Here is a 19,550-nt window from a genome sequence, read left to right as displayed (position 1 = left end):
ATATATTTTTTTTTTATTTAGAAAAATCTCACAGGGAATTGTCTCAGAAGTTTAAAATATATGAGCTTCAGGATGAAACCACTTCCCAAGAGTGTAACGACAACAAAATCCGTACAATTATAAGCCAAGCCCAGGAACTGCTTGAAAGCAGAAATATCAACCAGGAGCAATATCACAACCTAGTTAAAACTGTAATGCAAATTAATGAAACAAATAAATTAAATGCTGCCAAACGTCTTGAATCACTTAGTTCCAGTGAGAAAGGTAATGACCAAGAAGATGCACATGTTGATCCTGATAAAGAAGCTCGTGATGCTGTTCACAAAAAACGAATTCCAAAACTAACAAAAGACTCTGTTTCATCATTGTCGAATGTAGATTTGGCTAGCGATGCCAAGGAGTCCGTTGTTTCGGTGGATGAAAGCTCTCAGGATAAATTAGATTTGATACCATCCTCCAGACAGATCACAGGAGAAAAGGAGAAACGAGTTAAGGTATCAAAATGGTCCGCCCCAGCCCAACCAACAAACAACCATGCCGTTCAATCACAACCACAGCCCCAAAGACAACGGTTTGGCCCTAACAACAGACCTCCACCACCATTCAACAACAGAATGCTACTTCCTAGTCCGTGGCAGAACCCAAGCAGTATTTTCAATGGTGCTACACAATCCAGAAGACCACCAAGTACAGTTCCTGCTCCGCCACAGCCACCGACACTTGTTATTCCAAAACCATGCAATTCAATTGACAATCCCCAAGAAGATGTTGTGCGCTCGATCACAATAGACGGCCGCACAAAAGAAATTCGTTTCTATGGTAATGTTGCAATTGTATTCATGGATTGGGATCAACCCAGAGAAATCGGCTTTCAGCCTGGTACAAGAACCATAACCATTGATAATAAAGAGTCAATTGTGCTCAATTTCAATGAGGACTACAAAGAAGTTACAATTAATGGAGAACCACATCGCATGCGCTTTGCTTTCCCATCGCGCGAACTTTATATTGATGAGCACTGGTATGAAGTTTACTTTGGTGGTCCAGCAATGCCAATTCCTCTCAACAACAAAATTCATTTGCTACAAGCAGAAGGGCCTCCCCCTCAAGTTCACATCGGAATACTGAGACGTGACTTGGTTGTGGGTAAAATTAATATGATTGTTGATGCTAGGAATATTATTCCAGTATTCCTAGATGCTAATCCTCAAACGTTTACCATAGATGGGCAACAGCATATTATAGAATTTGCAGATAATCTAAAAACTGTAATTATTAACGGGGAATTTTTAAATGTAGAATATGGAGGTTTGCCTAAAAGTTTAATGCTGGGTGGCCGAAAATATTTTGTACGTTTTGGTACTCTGCCGTCAGGAATTGTGGCAGGACAACATGTTATTAAAGACATGAAATATATTAACATGCAACCACCACAAGAAATAGAAAAAGTCCCAGATACAATTGTGCCATGCATTACAGATACAGAGCCAGAAATCAAACCTATTTCGAAACTTGTTGATGGTGAAATAACGGAACCAATAGTTCGTCCAAAAACCACATCTTCACCGCCGATTTTAACACAACCAGTTTCAATTCCAGGTATTGCTCCAATATTACCAAATGTCAATATTGACGAACTTTTCCAAAAACTCATATCAACTGGCATTATTAACAATGTGGCCAATAATGGTAGCGCCCCAGAAAACAAAAATGTTAAAGAAGAAGAAATCAAACCTATTAAGGAGTTAGAACCTATAAAACCAATTAATTTGAACGTTCCAGAAACGATCAAAACTCGTCAAGCAGCTATTATAAATGCAATTTTCTGTGGTATGCAATGCAGCAGTTGCGGTGTACGTTTTCCACCAGAGCAAACTATAAAATATAGTCAGCACTTAGATTGGCATTTCAGACAAAATCGCAGAGAGCGAGATTCTGCAAGAAAAGCTCATTCCAGGAAATGGTATTATGAAATCTCTGATTGGTTGCAGTATGAAGAAATCGAAGACTTGGAGGATCGTGAAAAGAATTTCTTTGAATCGCAACAAATCGATTTGGAGAATATTGACGAAAATTCTAATCAACGGACTGCCAATTCTCCGGTCCCCAGTTGCCCAGCTGAACCGGGTGATGTTGATCGTGCATGCGATATGTGTCAAGAAAAATTTGAGCAATTTTATAACGAGGATCAAGAGGAATGGCATTTACGAGCAGCTATTAGAGTTGAGGACAAAATATATCATCCTCTTTGCTATGAGGATTATAAGGTATGAATGTTTAAGAAATTGATTAAAATAGCTATTTGTTGTCTCTATATCAGAATTTTTAGATTTACCAACCTACCCAATCTTATATTAATTTTAAGGGCATAAACCTTATTTTGTAAATGTTACAGCACACAACTTTTCAACTATGAAATTTTGTATCTTTTATTCAAAGATTGTTCGAAACTATTTTTCATTTTATGATAATTTATCTTCTATCAACAAAAAATGTAAACAAAACTTTACTCAATTTGTTATTGCTTTTAAGGTTTCATTAAATCCTCCTAAACCTGAGGTTGAAGAAAAAATTGAGGATCAGAATATAACTGCGATAACAATTGATGACGATAATGCAGTCGATGTGGCAATTGTAAAGAAAGAAGCCCCTGAAGGTATTTTGTTTGATTTTAATATTTTTGCTGTATTGTTAATACAAAAAAAAATATAATAGGTTCACATTCTGAAACACAAGTTATCCCGGATGATGACGAAGATGATGACGATGTCATTGTTGTTCCAGCTGAAGAACCATCCATTACCGAAATAGACGACGATGAAGAATATGTTCCAGTCAATATGAGCAGAGAAGAAATGGGCGGTGTTGCTGATGATGGAGTAGCTTCCTCTGCCGTTGCAATCAATGAAACAATGGAATCAGATGTCGAAATCCAAGAACCAAATATACCATTCACCGATCTTGATACCTACATAGAGAAACCCTCTGTAGCGGATGATTGCTCACAATCATCCTTGTTCAACGTAAAAATTAAAGAGGAACCTAAAGATGACGAAGATGATGACGGTTTTGAGGATGTTGGAATCGTGCTCATGCCAGAGGAAGAGATTTCTATTCAGAGCAGCGGTAAATTAAACTAAAATAAGTAAAAATTATATTATTATTTGAACATTATTCTTTAATTTAGATGAAAATACAGGAACCCGGACAATATCTTCAACAGTTTCAACACCTCTACCATCGCCCATTATTGCTGACACTCCTGCAGAAACATCTCAACCACCTTCCGAAGAAGCTGCACCAGCGATAACGGTAGAAATACCAGAAACTGGAGACTCATTGGAAGGAAATCTGGAGTCCAACGATAATCCTTTATGCACAACTTCAGCCCTATTGGGTGTGAATAAAATTAAGATTAATATGACTAAAAATATTGTAACGAGTAATAATAGTACTTCAAATCCAACAACAAAATCGATTAGTCTTAATCAAAATCCTACCACATGTGGTGGTAATGTTAGCAATATATCAACTATTCCAGTTCTTTGCAGTGGTCCTATGTCTATAAGTGCTATACCAACCATATCACTTGACAGCACCACTGTCAGGAATGAAGAAAGTAGTTCTTTGTTTTCTGGTCACTCAGCATTTTCTGCGGTGTCTTCGTTTTGTACACCCATTTCATCAGCTGCAACTGAAACTTCTAGCAATGTTATACAGGTTATCACATCACATACAACTTCAGGGCCAAACAATATGGATTCATTTTCAAATTGCATAGAAGTTATTGGTTCTAATTCCGCTGGTGGTGGAGGAATCAATGTCCCACCAACAATTAGGGATAGTACCACTCCTCCTCTCTCAATCCCATTAAAACCGGTTGAAGTTGAACAGGTCGAACCAACATTCACCTTCAAACCAGAGTTACAAAATGTTAAACTGAAAAAAGTTAAAAAAATTGACTGTGGCGTAGAGGCGTCTGGTTTATGTTCAATAATGTAAATCAGCGTTTTTTTTTTCTAATAGTATTTAATTATAAATATTGTAAATATACTGAAACATACATTAATTAAATTAATTTAATCTAGAATTTTAAATTATACAAATGTACATATATACATCCCATTAATCCTACGCACATTATGTTTTTAATTCAATACTTAGTTAACATTTTATATATATTATTTTAGAACTCTAATTGCATCATTTCTAGGCTATACACGATCTTATTTCTAGCATTGTTGTGGTCCAGAAATAAAATTATGGCCTAATTCAGCATCGACAGAAAAATTTTGTAATAAAAACTAATACCTATGTTTTTAGAAAGAAAAAAAAAATGTGATAAATTTTTTTATGCAGAACTAATGATAAGTTTATGAAAAAAAACATGAATAAAAAAACTAAATAAAACCACTTGATTTACTTCCTTATTTTTCTAATATAAACAAAAACAGGAACAATATTCTTTAAAATATGGTTTAATTTTATTTTGTCCGAACTTTTAACTTATTGTTATATGTTATTTAATTGTAGAGTATTGGAATGTGTGGACTTTTTCTGGTTAATAAATAAATTTACTCGTAAAATATTGTCTCTTTTTTATATTTTTGCTCAACACAGAAAAACTGGACCCAGTTAACAAAAAAAAAAAAACAAACAAAGAGAAATTAATTGATCCTTTCGCAAGCTAATTATGTTATCTAGCACTTCATTAATTGGCATTTATCACTTTATTATTAAAAATCAACTCAACTATATACATACTTTAAAACGAGGTGCTACAATCTTTTTATATACACAAAGTATTTTGTTAAATATACAACCAACTTTTCTAAAAATTTTGCATTAAAAAAAATTTTTATTGCAACTGAAAAATATTTGCATTGAAAATAAAATTTTTATTGCAAAATTTTGCATTAGAAAAAATTTTATTGCAAACAATTTTCCTCATTGAAAAAAAAGTATTTTTTTTTTTTAATGCAGATTTTTTTTTATTTTTACTTTTCTATAATACCCGATGGTATTTTTTATGTCTCATTTGGCCTATAGTGAAAACAGGCTATAAATAAAACAACATTTCTTTCAAATTCCAAAATACCTTTATGAATGAATAAAGAAAATATGTATGAAAAACAAAAATCTTTTATTTTGATAGGATAAAATGGCCTTTCTCGTGTCTAGTCATTCAAAATATTTATCACCAGTCATAAAAGTTACAGAACAGGGGCACCTGTTGTGGTCCAAGCACAAACTAGGCACTCATGTCGTTTTTATTTGGTTCCACTCAAGGATTCACTCATTCTGAAATCCAATAAAACAGTTTGATTCACTTTCACTCAATTCTGGAATTTTCGCCCATGTTCCGAAATTCGGTCGAAAGTGAATTGAAATCACTTTTCAATTCCATGTGAAATGAAATTGCATATTCTACATTTCGATCGATTTCGAAAACTTCGAAATCGCTTCGAAATGTCAGAGATTATCCATTTTTATTTTGTTTATAAAGTGTGAAGACCCTGCAAAGCAAAACTCCAGTAGTTTGGTTGAAAACACAACCACAAACAAAAATATTAGGGGTATTCACGATCCGGTGTAACAAAAAGGTGTACAAATGCAAAATTTTGTTTTCTACTACTACAACTGCAATAGACAAATTTTGCACCATTGTATTTTATTTTTGCAATAGGGCTGGGGTATAGCAAAAGTGTAAAAAAATTGTAGTCTATATTTGGTTGTTTTATTTTAAGAAAATATTACACTTTTGCACTTTTACAACGATACAACGTGAATACCCCTATTCTGTAATTGTATGTGTTTCTTTATTTACCAACGAATTTCCCCTTCGAAACAAAAAAAATAAACACGTCACTTACAAACGGGATAACGGGAGCGATGTATGCAATGCAAGTGCCTTTTCTTTTTTCATGTTTAGAAATTATTACTTTTTTTTAGTTAAGTGCGATTGGCAATTCTTTCTTAAAAAGTTTTCATGTTACGTTTAGGTGTGGAGTATTTTTCAATTTTAAATACAATTACCCGTACCTACCCGAGTCCGGTTCCACAGCTGTAAATAAACACCCTTGTTGATGACAGCCATTATGAAAATAAAATTGAGGCATGCACTCATCGAAAAACTTAAAGAAACTAGAGCCCTCTATAAAAGCTTCACGGAACTAACAGTACAAGCACTCCATATATTATATCCTCTAAGACTCTACCGCATACACCCTTCGGTGTGGTCAAGCCCTTAGAAACATGGTATAAAAAGACAATGTATGAACATTAGAGTCGCCATTTTACAAAATGGAGTAATAAGTTTTTGACGTTTAATTTGGCAAAGTCAAAAGCAACAACAATTTTCAAGAAATTTTTTTTTACAACAACAATTTCAATAGGGCAGCTGTCAAAAACTTAGGAAGCCATCTTTTTTTCTTTCATCTGACAGTTCTCGATAGGGATGTAACCGAAACTGTCCAATCTGACAACCCCGACCTTGATGAACATGACAGATTCAAATTTTAAATTTAGTAAAACACGGGTTTTAAATTAATTTTCGCATGAATTTATTAGCTAAATTGTTCCTGACTGTTTAAAGACTTTTGTTAAATTAATTTTTTTTTTGTTAAAAAACATAACTTTATAGTTACCAAAAATGATTTCTAATGAAAAAACTTATGGCTACTTAAGGTTTTGACAGCCCAGCCCATTGAAATTGTTGTTGTAAACAAATTTGTCTTGGAAATTGTTGTTGCTTTTGACTTTGTCAAAGCCAAACGTCAAAACCTTATTACCCCATTTTGTAAGATGGCGGCTCTAATGATCATACCTTGTCTTTTTATACCATGCTCTTTTAATACCATGCTTTGAAGCACAGTACACATAAAAAGGTAATATATTCCGAACTGACATTGGTCGCCAGATTGTCAAAACATGACACTTTGGCGACCAATGTCAGCTACCAAATTCTTAATTGTTTAAAATACCGACAAAAAACGCACAAAAACCGATAAACCACGCACACCACTAATTTTTAAACAATCATTTACCATTTTCCGCGATGAAACACGAAAAAAATTTGTTATTTTTCAATTTATAATATTCTTAAATGACATTTTATAAATTAAAACAAAAACAAATTTCCTGTTTACTGCGATTGAAATATAAAAATTAAAGGCCGACCTGACAGATTGGTACCCATTTTTGACAAACAAATTTTGACAACGTTCGGAATATATTACCTTATTATGTGTACTGTGGCTTTGAAGTACTTCTGCAGCAGGTACAAACAAAACAAATTTAAATTCGTCCAAGATTTCGTTAACGAAATTTTGTATAGAAAATTTCGTTTCGCTTCAGCGTACTAAACTTAATACTAAGGGTATTCACGATCTGGTGCAACAGGTCTAGTAAAAGTGTAAAATTTTATTTTTTTACAATAGATCGTGAACGCACCTCTTCTTATCTATAGTAAATATTGAATGGAATCCATGATATGAATTATATCAGCTTCACTCTTTTTTTTTACGGAGTTATCTTTCCACCGATACTTCTTCTTTTTTTTCAATTTTTTTATAATTTCATTCTTTGTTGTGTTCGGGTTAATTTATTTTCACAAATTACATCAAAAGAAACAAAATAAAAAAGAATAAGAATAAAAAAGATAAACTGTTCATCCTGGGCGACACGCGACGGCGAGCTGCCATCTGTCAAAAAATTTTACACCATTGTATTTTTATTTTGCAATAGGGTTAGGGTATAGCAAAAGTGCAAGACCATTGTAAAATTTCAATCCATATACTTTGTTGTTGTAGTGTTGCAAGATTTTACACTTTTGCACTTTTGCAATGATACAAGACCAGTTGCATCGGATCGTGAATACCCCTACTATGTTTCCACCTACGCTAAATACGAGATTTAGCTAAGTAGATTTAGCATAAATCTCGAGATTTATTCTAAATCTCGATTTGAAGATAGGTGAAAAGCTTGGATTTAGGGTAGATGAACCCAAATCCATGATTTAGCGAAGTAGATTTAGAATAAGTCTCGAGATTTATGCTAAATCTACTTAGCTAAATCTCGGATTTAGCGTAGGTGGAAACGTAGTATAAGAAGTAAATAACTGAGTTTTTTCCCGAGTGCCTATCCTTTTTCAGTGGAAAAGCAGTACTTCTTATACGTAGGTTCATATTTTACTGGTTATTTCTGCACTTCTAAGTTTGCTGGGCATGTTCTTACTTCTGAATGCACTGGATGGCAAATCGAAAACAGCATGAGTTGCCGTTTGCAATGTATTGCATTTTGCTGTTCAAATTTGCACATGTAGCCATTAGGTAAAACCACAAGCATTTTGTTGCGTTCAATGACAAAATCTGAAAAAAATCTTGATCCTGTCAAAATTTTGACAGAAATCAGTCCGTCAGTTTTCTGAAGAAAACTGAATTCATCGAATATCATCAATTTTTCTTTTGGTTTCTGGTCTATTATATTTGTTGTTATTTAATATAAAGTAAAAGAAAATTTTGCCGTAATAATCACTATAAAAGGCATTACGCTATACAAAATGCTTTTGTAAAAAAATTCACGTTTTCCTCTTTGGAAAAATGAAAAATCTGAAGAATCCAGAACTAACCCATCTACTAGGTTGCAATCAAAATCATCACTATCCAATGGGTTCATCATGGTTCGGTCATGTTCGAATCTACAAAATTATTCTAACTTTGTTGGTTTTGTTATTAGTATTGTCTTTGTTTGTTCACAGAAATTTAAGATATGTAAGTTGCATGACTTTTGTTTTGTCTAAAAAAAACATAAAATGACATTTTGTTCCTATTAGCCTGAAAATGATATTCCATCAAACATGGTGCATAGATCACGCTCCCAACTGGATGCTTATGAAGATTTCAGTAGTATGAGGGCAAGCGATTTGAAACTACGAATAGAGGAAATGCTAAGAATAAAGGTAATTACTTTACAACTTTACTGTCCCCATACAAAGTCACTACGTTCGTAATTTGAAATTAGAAGAAAAGACACTACACTTAGGTCCCATGAAAAACATTTGATGCATAGAATTTTTCTTGTATACCTATCGTGTTTTCAGCTTTCAGCGTCCATGAATCTTATTTGATTCAAATTCAAAAAATGTTCTAGGTACGTCCCTATACAAATTGATTGAGAATCGTCTCTACGTTCATAGTGGAGTAACTAAGACTAAAAAAATGGTAATATTATGGATCCCGGCCGAACAGCTCTGTTTTTGATGATCTTATTTTTCAAACGTCGGTAATTCAAAATACTTTAAAGTCTATAGATTAAAAATTGTCGCTGTTGCCGTTTTGATTTTTTAAATTTAATTGAAGATTATCATTATCATGCAATTTTCTCACAAATTAACTTCAAACACAAAAAAAATATTTGAACACAACCGCAACACCAACAATATTTAAATATACATTTTTAAAAAGCTAGAAGCTTTTTCATATTTCTAAAATTTAAATTAAGTAAATTGAGGAAATGTTTTTGAAAACATGGTATTAAACTCAGATTAAAAAAAAAAAAAATTATTGAACAAATTTTAACATGTCCTTTTTAAAACTTTTTCGTAATATAAAATTTCATTTATTTTAATTTTTTTTTGCCACATTTATTATGATATGTTATTATAAAAGGAAATGATAATTTGTATTACATTTAAGTATATGATATTATGTTATGAAACGGGCTTCAGGTCAAATGAAACAAATGTATTATTGTCACGACGTTTCGTTCATGTCTATGAACATCATCAGGTGATGGCAAAGGAATCTTTATTAACATTAATAAATAGGTTATAAATTTGTTTACATACATCAAACACAATAGTAAACTTACACTTGTTACATTTATATTGCACTTAAGTAAAAAAAAACAACAAAATCAATAATTAAAAATGAGCTGCATAGAGCAAGTCTCCACTTAACAAAGTTAATATCACAAGTAACATGTCTAAGGAAATGCAAAATTAAAACAATTACAACAGATAGTACATATATTAAAAGCTTTTTGTTCCCTTCCCCTCCAATAGGTGTTTGTATTTGGGGCTGACATCTTCCATATCAGTTCGACGGTTCATGGTGTTGTCGGCATTGATGATATGCAAAGTTTCGATGATCACTCTTTTGTTATGCTGTTCTTCTCGTTGCAATACTTGTACACTCTCAAAGTTCGGAGAGTGATTATGTTGTATGCAATGTGATGCCAGTGCTGTCTTCTGCGGTGCGCTACTTTTTATATCGGACTTGTGTCCTGCCATTCTATTTTTTAATTTTTGTTTTGTGGTTCCAATGATTCCTTTGCCATCACCTGATAATGTTCATAGACATGAACGAAACGTCATGACAATAATACATTTGTTTCATTTGACCTGAAGCCCGTTTCATAACATAATTTGTATTACAGTTTATAAAAAAAATTAAAAAGTATTTCTCTTTCGAAGAGTTTTTTTTAATAGAAGTTTTGAAAAAAAAATTAGCTTGTTTTTTTTTTTTAAAGTTCAACATTTAAATATAAAGTTATTTTTTCTTCATTCAATAGCCCTTATTGTTGAAAGTTCAAAGTTCTTATTTGCCAAAGTCTTTGAGAAAATCAATTATTTCAATGCAAAAATTAAGTTTTTATAAAAAAAACAATCCCATGAAGTAATTTTGAATTTTTTTTTTAACTGTAATATATACGTATTACCTTTTCCTCCTCGGGATTCAACTGATAATATTTACGGCCAAACATTTTTTTTTTTAAATAAATTCATCTTTTACTACGAAAAGTCATTTAAAATTTTTTAATAACATTTTTTTCCAAAATTCTGAGTTGAGGACCATTCTTTCAAAACTCTTGATTAAATTAAGTGGATTTAAATTTAACAGATAGAAATGAGATTCTGGCTTTTTAAAAAAGTGTATGTAAATATTATAGGTGTTGCCGTTGTGTTCAAAATATTTTTTTTTTTATTTGAAGTCAGTTTGTGAGAAAATTGCATTTATTGCTTAAACGATGGAAGATTGTCTTTTACTCCCATACATTTTATTTCCTTAAATTACCTAGAGAATCTTTTGCTTTCATTTATTTAATGAAATTTAAGCAAAAAAAAAATGGTTTGGTCAAGAAAAATTTAATTTTAATTTTAAAAAACAATGCGGCAACATCGGCAATTTTTAACCCACAGACTTTAAAGTATTTTTAATTACCGACGCGACGTTTGAAAAAAAAAAGATCATCAAAATCTCTAATAATTTGCTTTTGTTACTCTACTATCAGTTTTTTTTCGACTGACTCAGATTTAAAGTAAAATTGTTTTTCAACATTTTGGAGTAAAAGGAATTTCAATTTGTGTTGTATAATGTATAATTCAGTACCTATGCCAACATGGCAGAAAAATGCAGAGTTTTTCGGATAAAAATACTTTCGATAGCGTTAGTGTCGCTGATGTAACTGGAAAAGTTTCAGAGCCTTTAACTGCTTTATTGTGTGCTCTAAACCGATGATAGAATTTATGTCAACTTAGACGGTTGAATTTCATGTAATTTTGGTCGCCGAGGTTGAAAACAGTTTCCATGCTTCTGGTGTAAATACTTTGTATACACACATGACTGTATTAATATAACCCTCCATACAGAACATAAACTATTCTTACAAAGAAAAAATTGTGCATTTATATCTTTCAAAACTCTTGATTAAATTAAGTGGATTGAAATTTAACAGATAGAAATGAGATTCTGGCTTTTAAAAAAAGTGTATGTAAATATTATAGGTGTTGCCGTTGTGTTCAAATTATTTTTTTTTTTTTTTATTTGAAGTCAGTTTGTGAGAAAATTGCATTTATTGCTTAAACGATGGAAGATTGTCTTTTACTCCCATACATTTAATTTCCTAATATTACCTAGAGAATCTTTTGCTTTCATTTATTTAATGAAATTTAAGCAAAAAAAAAATGGTTTGGTCAAGAAAAATTTAATTTTAATTTTAAAAAACAATGCGGCAACATCGGCAATTTTTAACCCACAGACTTTAAAGTATTTTTAATTACCGACGCGACGTTTGAAAAAAAAAAGATCATCAAAATCTCTAATAATTTGCTTTTGTTACTCCACTATCAGTTTTTTTTCGACTGACTCAGATTTAAAGTAAAATCGTTTTTCAACATTTTGGAGTAAAAGGAATTTCAATTTGTGTTGTATAATGTATAATTCAGTACCTATGCCAACATGACAGAAAAATGCAGAGTTTTTCGGATAAAAATACTTTCGATAGCGTTAGTGTCGCTGATGTAACTGGAAAAGTTTCAGAGCCTTTAACTGCTTTATTTTGTGCTCTAAACCGATGATAGAATTTATGTCAACTTAGACGGTTGAATTTCATGTAATTTTGGTCGCCGAGGTTGAAAACAGTTTCCATGCTTCTGGTGTAAATACTTTGTATACACACATGACTGTATTAATATAACCCTCCATACAGAACATAAACTATTCTTACAGAGAAAAAATTGTGCATTTATATATATTTTTTTTACTGCAGTTCTATTATGGCTTTTATGACCCATTTTTGCATATCATAAAAATGTTTTTAAAAACTACAACTATGAATCGTATATGATTTATAGACGCTGTAAACACAATACAAAAAAATATGTGTTCAGATGTGATTCATAGGACGTAATATTGATCATTTCTTATCAAATTATTCTAATATATATTATAAAAAAAAATTAATAAATAATGAGTAACTCGACACAAAAGAAAGATGAAATTTGTTTATTTGGTTGTCGCTTGTCGGGAACTTGTGAGCTAATCATTTTCAATTTCAACTCCAATACAAGTCCAATTACGATACCATCAGATAATAAGTGTTATGCCTGTCGTACACCTAGCTCTCAACGCATTCAACGCAAATTTAAAACCTTAAATTCTAATTGATGGTGCTTTCAATTATATTCAAACAAAGAGTTTTAGACAGTTGGAGATCCTTGCTAAACGAATTAATTAAAGAGTATACGTATAGTGCCGTCGTTTTTTTATAATTAATTTGTTAAAAAGACAAAGACTTTTGGGAAGATCAAATGGTATAATCTGGATAAGGAAAAAGGCGTAGCTTTTTATTTCGAATATGCAAAACTATCTGTATAACAACACCAATATATTTCGAAATGAAGAGAGTACAGCACAAAGTATGTGGGACCTCCTACAGCGAACTTGCATAGAAAAAGCCAAAACACTGTTAGGGGTTTCAAAAGGACACAACCAACAAGGCAAAGAAACATGGTGGTGGAATGATGAAGCTAAAGCAGTTGTAAGTAAAAAGAAAATGGCTTTCAAAGCTTGGTTGAAGTGCCCCTCTAATAATACAGAGCAAAAGTCACGCCTCGAAGTGGAATACAGAAACTGCAAGAAAGAAGCGAAGAAGATATGTGCCCAAATTCAAGCCAAGAATACGGAAGACCTGTATCGGGAGCTAGATGAAATTTCTTCCCCGACTGCTGGTGCTATTCAAGAGCTACGACAAAACGTGAATAAGGGCGCAACAATCTTCAAAATAGCCGCTCAAAGAAGAAGAAATGCTCAGGAGATCTGTTCGCCAAAGTTTATTAACAATGCTCAAGGCCAACTACTTGTGGAAAACGAAGAAATCCTCCACAGGTGGCGACAGTATTGTGACGAACTTCTAAATGAACAATTTCCAAGGCTACACTTTCCAATAGCTTCACCTAACTTAAGCGAAGTATCCGATGTCACAGTCGAAGAAGTTAGTGAGGCTGTAAAATACTCCAAAAAGGGAAAAGCTGTTGGGCCAGACGAAATACCCTCAGAGTTTTGGAAAAAGATGGGAGACATCGGGTCTAGATGGCTCATGGTTCTTGTTTCCAAGCTTATACGAGGTGATCGAATGCCTAATCAATGTAGGGAAAGTTATCTTCTTCCAATATACAAAGGGAAGGGGGATACTCGAAGCTGTGATAATTACCGTTCGATTAAGCTGATGTCACACACCATGAAGATCGTTGAGCGAGTCTTGGGTAGCCGACTGCGAAAAATAATAAGGCTATCTGATGACCAGTGCGGGTTTGTTGCGGGTAAATCAACCACAGATGCAATCCAGAGTATCAGAATCATTATGGAAAAACATCGAGATTCCTTGGAGGATTTGCATGTGGTATTGGTTGATTTTGAAAAAGCATTCGATCGACAACCACGAGATCTGATATGGGTGGCCCTCAGACAACGAGGAGTTCCGGAAACCTATGTGCGGATAATTATGGACATGTATGATGGAGCAGTTACTAAAGTAAGATGTGCAGCTGGAGTCACCGAAGAATTCGAAATCACAGTAGGTGTACACCAGGGAAGCGTCTTGAGTCCTCTGCTCTTTATTACCGTTCTTGATTACCTGCTCGAAGGCAAAGTGACGGACCCAAAATTGCATCAGTTATTCTTTGCTGACGATGGAGCCATCATAAGTGAAGACCCGATATCCCTGCAACGAGCACTTGATGTATGGGTGGATGTTCTAGAAGGTAGTGGGTACCGCATAAGCGCGAAAAAGACAGAATACCTATGCTGCCCATTTTCTGATCCACACAGGCCTATTCCTGACATTTATTTGAATGGTGTAGTGCTTCCCAAGTGTGAAAAGTTTCAATATCTGGGGTACTTGTGATGACGATATCAATCATCGCGTAACCGTAGGGTGGATGAAGTGGCGGGAAAATTCTGCTATCTTCTGTGATCGAAAAATGCCCCCTAAGCTGAAAGGAAGGCTCTACACCGCAGTTGTGCGTCCAGCACTCACATACGGTTCACAATGTTGGACAATGTACAAAAAGTATGAGAGTAAGTTAACGGCAGCTGAGATGAAGTTGCTTCGCATGACAGCAGGAGTAACAAAGCTTGATAGAATTAGAAGTACGAAGATCCGAGCAAGCCTTCATGTTAAAAATACCATCTCCCAAAAATTTGAACACGACCGACTCAGTTGGTATTGCCATGTTCAAAGGAGAGATCCTGAGAACCCCGTCAAAAAATCAATATCATATAACGTTCCAACACGAAATAAAAAGAAATGTAGGCCTAAAAACTCCTGGTACAAGCAAATGCAAAAACACCAGCATTCAGTTGGCCTCAGAAACGGAACAATACAAAACCGGGAGGCTTGCCGCCGATTTCTGATTTCTGATTTCTGCCGCCGATTTCTGAACCCCACAGGTGGATCACTAGTGTGAAGCAGTAACGTGGGAAGGTTATGATCCCCTCGACATCGAGATCATAACAGCGCCGAGAAAAAGGAAGAAGAAGAATTTGTTAAATTCGCGTTGAGTGCGTTGAACGCTAGGTGTACGACGGGCATTACAAAATCTTATATTTAAAACTGATGAGCGGCCTTTTCCTACGACTTGAAAGGGCTTAAACTTTCTAAAATTGGTATGTCTAACAAAACAATAGATGGGGAACTAATGATTTATAGGGTTTATTTTGTATGCTTTGTAACGACGACCACACTACTACCTACCAAAACTTTTCAGTTGTACTTGTTTAAATTGCATTTTTTTTTTAATATCAGAATACAGTGTCCATCGAACTTCGGGAACTTGAATCACGGCGACAAAAACTACAATCCGATATAGGAAAATATAATCAAAAAATCGAAGATCTTAAGCAGGAGCTCCTTCGCGAACAAACTGAGTTGGAGCGACTCAAAATTTCGGTGGAACAAGCTCAAGTCGCTCAACGAGAAGCTGTCCAGCGAAACACTCCTGACCTGGCGCTTCCTAAAGCCATATATCCTAATTCATACTCCAAAATAAGCAGTCCCCTGCCCCGTCATGCTGTTGCCAGCTGTGAAATGCATAATTGCTTTGACCATTCTCGTTGTAGTCTTACCTCCGGATTCCCCGTTTATCTCTATGACCCGGACAAATATAGCGTACTTAATGCTGGCTACGATATCGATGGTTTTCTTAAAACAACCATAAAACAAACCCTTGGTTATAATGCACACATTGTAAAAGATCCCAAAATTGCTTGTATTTATTTGGTACTAGTTGGAGAGGCAATGCTTGAAAACGATGTTATTAAAAGCAATCGCTATCCAACAAAGGATTCAGCTGAACTGAATGCCATAACCAACAAATATCCCTTGGACATGGCTAAGTTATACAAACTACCATTCTGGGGAGGCGATGGAAAAAATCATGTTCTTTTAAATCTGGCACGTCGGGATTTGAATTCATTTGGAACAAACATCAACGAACAAAATACAATGAAGGCCATTATTGTGCAATCTTCATTTGATCGTCTAAGGTTTCGAAGAAGCTATGATTTAGTTGTTCCTCCGGTGATTGGCCCACCTGGTGGAGATGTTTGGCAAGAGTGTGCAGTAATGGTACCAGCGCGTCGTCTTTATCTGTTGACTTTTCAGGGAGAAATGCGGCCTTTAGCGAATCGCCCAACTGTCAACTCTTTAGATGAATTTATATTAGAATACTTGAATGATATGTCTCAAGGATCAACTCAAGATAAAATTTTAATTCAGTTTGAATGTATTCCTGCTACAGAACAGCATGGTCAAGATTCACAAAGCGATTGGGCTCTATGCGGAACGGATTCGTCACGAAAAAATGTATTGAAGGATTCAACGTATGCACTTATACTGCCGCCACCAGGTGGCAATCGAGTAAGCTCAACGCTTATGTTGGCAAGATTGTATGAATGTTTGCGGTCGGGAGCTATTCCAGTTATTTTAGGAGCTGATGAGATTCGTCTGCCATATGAAGATACAGTTGATTGGAAAAGAATTTCCTTAATGCTGCCAAAAGCTCGAATAACCGAATTACATTTTCTACTTAGAGCTGTACAAGATGCAGATTTGTTAATGATGCGACGACAAGGACGTCTTATTTGGGAGCGGTACCTTAGTTCTGTTCAAGCCACAGTAGATACTGTTATTGCAAGTTTAAGAGATCGATTAGGAATACCACCTAGGCCGGTGCCGTCAGTAATAGCTCAATCTGTTTTCAACAATACTTTTATACCATTAAAATCAGATCCGCCAGTGCTTGACGCAGAACCAGAAGAGTCATTGGGGCCAATCGAGCCACCATATCCAAGTCCTCAATTCCGAAGAAACTATACGATTCTTAGATTGCAATCACGAGAGTCATGGAATGATTGGGTCGATCCGTTCTATTTGTACCCTCAGCTTCCATTTGATCCAGTTTTACCATCGGAAGCAAAGTTTTTAGGTTCTCATATGGGATTTAGGCCCATAGGAAAAGGAAGTGGGGGAGCAGGAAAGGAATTTAGTGAGGCTTTAGGAGGAAATTATCCTCGAGAACAGTTTACTATTGTAATGCTAACATATGAGCGTGAACAAGTGCTGATGGATTCACTTGGACGATTGTACGGTTTGCCGTATCTTCATAAAGTCGTGGTTGTATGGAATTCGCCCAAATCTCCTCTAGATGATTTACGTTGGCCGGATATTGGAGTTCCCGTTTCAGTGGTTCGTGCACCACGTAATTCACTCAATAACCGTTTTCTTCCCTTTGATGTTATTGAAACTGAAGCTGTGCTTTCTGTCGATGATGATGCTCATTTGCGGCATGATGAGATCCTGTTTGGTTTTCGAGTGTGGCGAGAACATAGAGATCGAGTTGTGGGCTTTCCTGGGCGCTTTCATGCATGGGATCTAAATACTAATCACAATTGGAACTACAACTCTAATTATAGCTGTGAGCTAAGCATGGTTCTAACCGGAGCTGCTTTTGTTCACAGGTATTATTTGTATCTTTATTCGTATTATCTTCCGCAAGCCATAAGAGATAAGGTGGATGAATATATGAATTGTGAGGACATTGCTATGAATTTTTTGGTTTCCCATATAACAAGAAAACCCCCTGTCAAAGTGACTTCAAGATGGACTTTCCGTTGTCCGGGTTGTCCAGTATCGCTGAGCGAAGATGATACACATTTTCAGGAGAGACACAAATGCATCAATTTTTTCACACAGGTATGTTTTTTTAGTAGTGTAGTTTACTCAATCGAAATAATATTGTTTTTTTTTTAGGTATTCGGGTACACTCCGTTATTGAATACTCAATATCGAGCGGATTCAATACTTTTCAAGACGAGAATACCACATGATAAACAAAAGTGTTTTAAATATATTTAAAAGTGAGAATTCCTGAAATCAAATTCAATACTTACTCGCCGAGAAAAGTAATATGTAGTTTGAAGTGATACAAGCTAATGAATAGCTACAAGAAAAAAATTCTTTTTTTTTTTAATATTTACTTGATATGTTATTTTAAGTGTAAGTTTAAGATCATATCTAATTATTTTAATAATACAGTAAATTAGTATTAAGTAGATCAAGAATTTATTTGATAAATAGATGCAATGATTTGATATAAGAAATTTATTTTGTATTAGTACCTTATTTTTTAACCCTTACTTTGTGTTCTGATCTATCAGTAGTCATAATTTGAATTAAGTTTAATAAAAGAAAACAAAAATTTACATATTTTAACTCCAAATGCTTTTTATAATGTAAAAGCTTTAAAAAAATTTAACAACCAAAAATACTTAAATGAAAGTCACATCGTCGAGTCGGCTGGACGCTATCTAGGTCAATGTCCATTTTTCAAAATGTTGGGATATCGATTTTTAAAGTTCAAACTGAAAATTTTTGTTTATATCAGAAAATTTTTGACTTGTATTGATTTTTGCTGGAAGCTTTGACTTTTTTATTCTTAAAACAAGTAATAGCATATTTACAGGAAGTCATTTTGGATATTGAACAAGGTATAACTGACAAAAAGTTGTTAACATTTTTGGATATTGAACAACATAGAAAAAAGCAAATAAAGAAAAGGAATATCACTATAAAGTGGATCGTGTTATAGTCTAAGAGCCGGCAGCATATTTTGGCAGTTTTGATGTAATCGAAATTCGAGTGTGCACATATCTAGATATGCACCACAGTATGTCAACGGAAAAAGTCTGGCAGTGATCTTTTTCAGCTTTCCCTTGCCAGACGCATCCAAAGTGCAGCAAAAAATCAACTTTTGACGTTTATGTATAACCGAATAAATGATACACCAAAAAATCATAAAAAAATCCACTGATTTCGAAACTGTGGGTACCGCAAGTTTCTTTTTCAGCTTTCCCCTCGCCAGACCGCTTTAAAGCATTTTTAAGTGCATTTTTCTAATAAAAAACCTAATTACTTATTTTCTGTTAGGTATAACCGTATGATGGTAACAAATGAATATTCTATGTCTATTCCAGGTCTAGAAAATATAATTTTTAGCCAATCATTTTTCAGCCTTCCCTCTGCCAAACGCACCCAAAGTGCAGTCAAAAATCAACTTTTGGCGTTTTGCTAGGTATTAACCGAATAAATGATACACCAAAAAATCATAAAAAATCCCCTGATTTCAAAAATGTGGCTACCAGAAGTTTTTTTTTTCAGCTTTCGGCCCGCCAGACCGCTTTGAAGCATTTTGAAATGCATTTTTCTAATAA

General features: G+C 34.2%; 2 protein-coding genes across 6 annotated transcripts in view; both read left to right on the top strand.

Moving 5' to 3' along the window:
- Positions 1 to 4,488, top strand: part of LOC129907897 (uncharacterized) — a 34,073-nt gene extending 29,585 nt beyond the window's left edge. For 3 of the 5 annotated variants that reach the window (XM_055984384.1, XM_055984385.1, XM_055984386.1), the window contains exons 10-13: positions 22 to 2,267; positions 2,533 to 2,656; positions 2,716 to 3,126; positions 3,188 to 4,488. In XM_055984384.1, the coding sequence (XP_055840359.1) occupies positions 22 to 2,267; positions 2,533 to 2,656; positions 2,716 to 3,126; positions 3,188 to 4,002 (3,596 nt within the window). In that variant the 3' untranslated portion in view covers positions 4,003 to 4,488. The remainder of the gene's footprint in view (positions 1 to 21; positions 2,268 to 2,532; positions 2,657 to 2,715; positions 3,127 to 3,187) is intronic. The other 2 variants (XM_055984389.1, XM_055984390.1) reach the window with 2 other exon arrangements.
- A 3,937-nt stretch (positions 4,489 to 8,425) lies between these two features.
- LOC129907389 (exostosin-3) lies at positions 8,426 to 18,542 on the top strand. Its single transcript, XM_055983565.1, has 4 exons — positions 8,426 to 8,771; positions 8,834 to 8,959; positions 15,586 to 18,033; positions 18,091 to 18,542. The coding sequence occupies exons 1-4, from the start codon at positions 8,601 to 8,603 to the stop codon at positions 18,193 to 18,195; spliced, it is 2,850 nt and encodes a 949-aa protein (XP_055839540.1). The 5' UTR covers positions 8,426 to 8,600; the 3' UTR covers positions 18,196 to 18,542.
- Positions 18,543 to 19,550: the final 1,008 nt, after the last annotated feature.

Source organism: Episyrphus balteatus, chromosome 1 (assembly GCF_945859705.1).
Source record: "Episyrphus balteatus chromosome 1, idEpiBalt1.1, whole genome shotgun sequence".
Classification (NCBI taxonomy): Eukaryota; Metazoa; Arthropoda; class Insecta; order Diptera; family Syrphidae; genus Episyrphus; species Episyrphus balteatus.
This window is presented reverse-complemented; position numbering and strand designations above follow the sequence as displayed.

Bases quoted from the DNA above. Each gene is read 5' to 3' on its own strand.
- LOC129907389 (XM_055983565.1), top strand. From the start codon at position 8,601: ATGAAAAATCTGAAGAATCCAGAACTAACCCATCTACTAGGTTGCAAT. The intron at 8,772-8,833 runs GTAAGTTGCATG...TGTTCCTATTAG, and splicing joins TTCACAGAAATTTAAGATAT to CCTGAAAATGATATTCCATC. The intron at 8,960-15,585 runs GTAATTACTTTA...TTTTAATATCAG, and splicing joins AGGAAATGCTAAGAATAAAG to AATACAGTGTCCATCGAACT.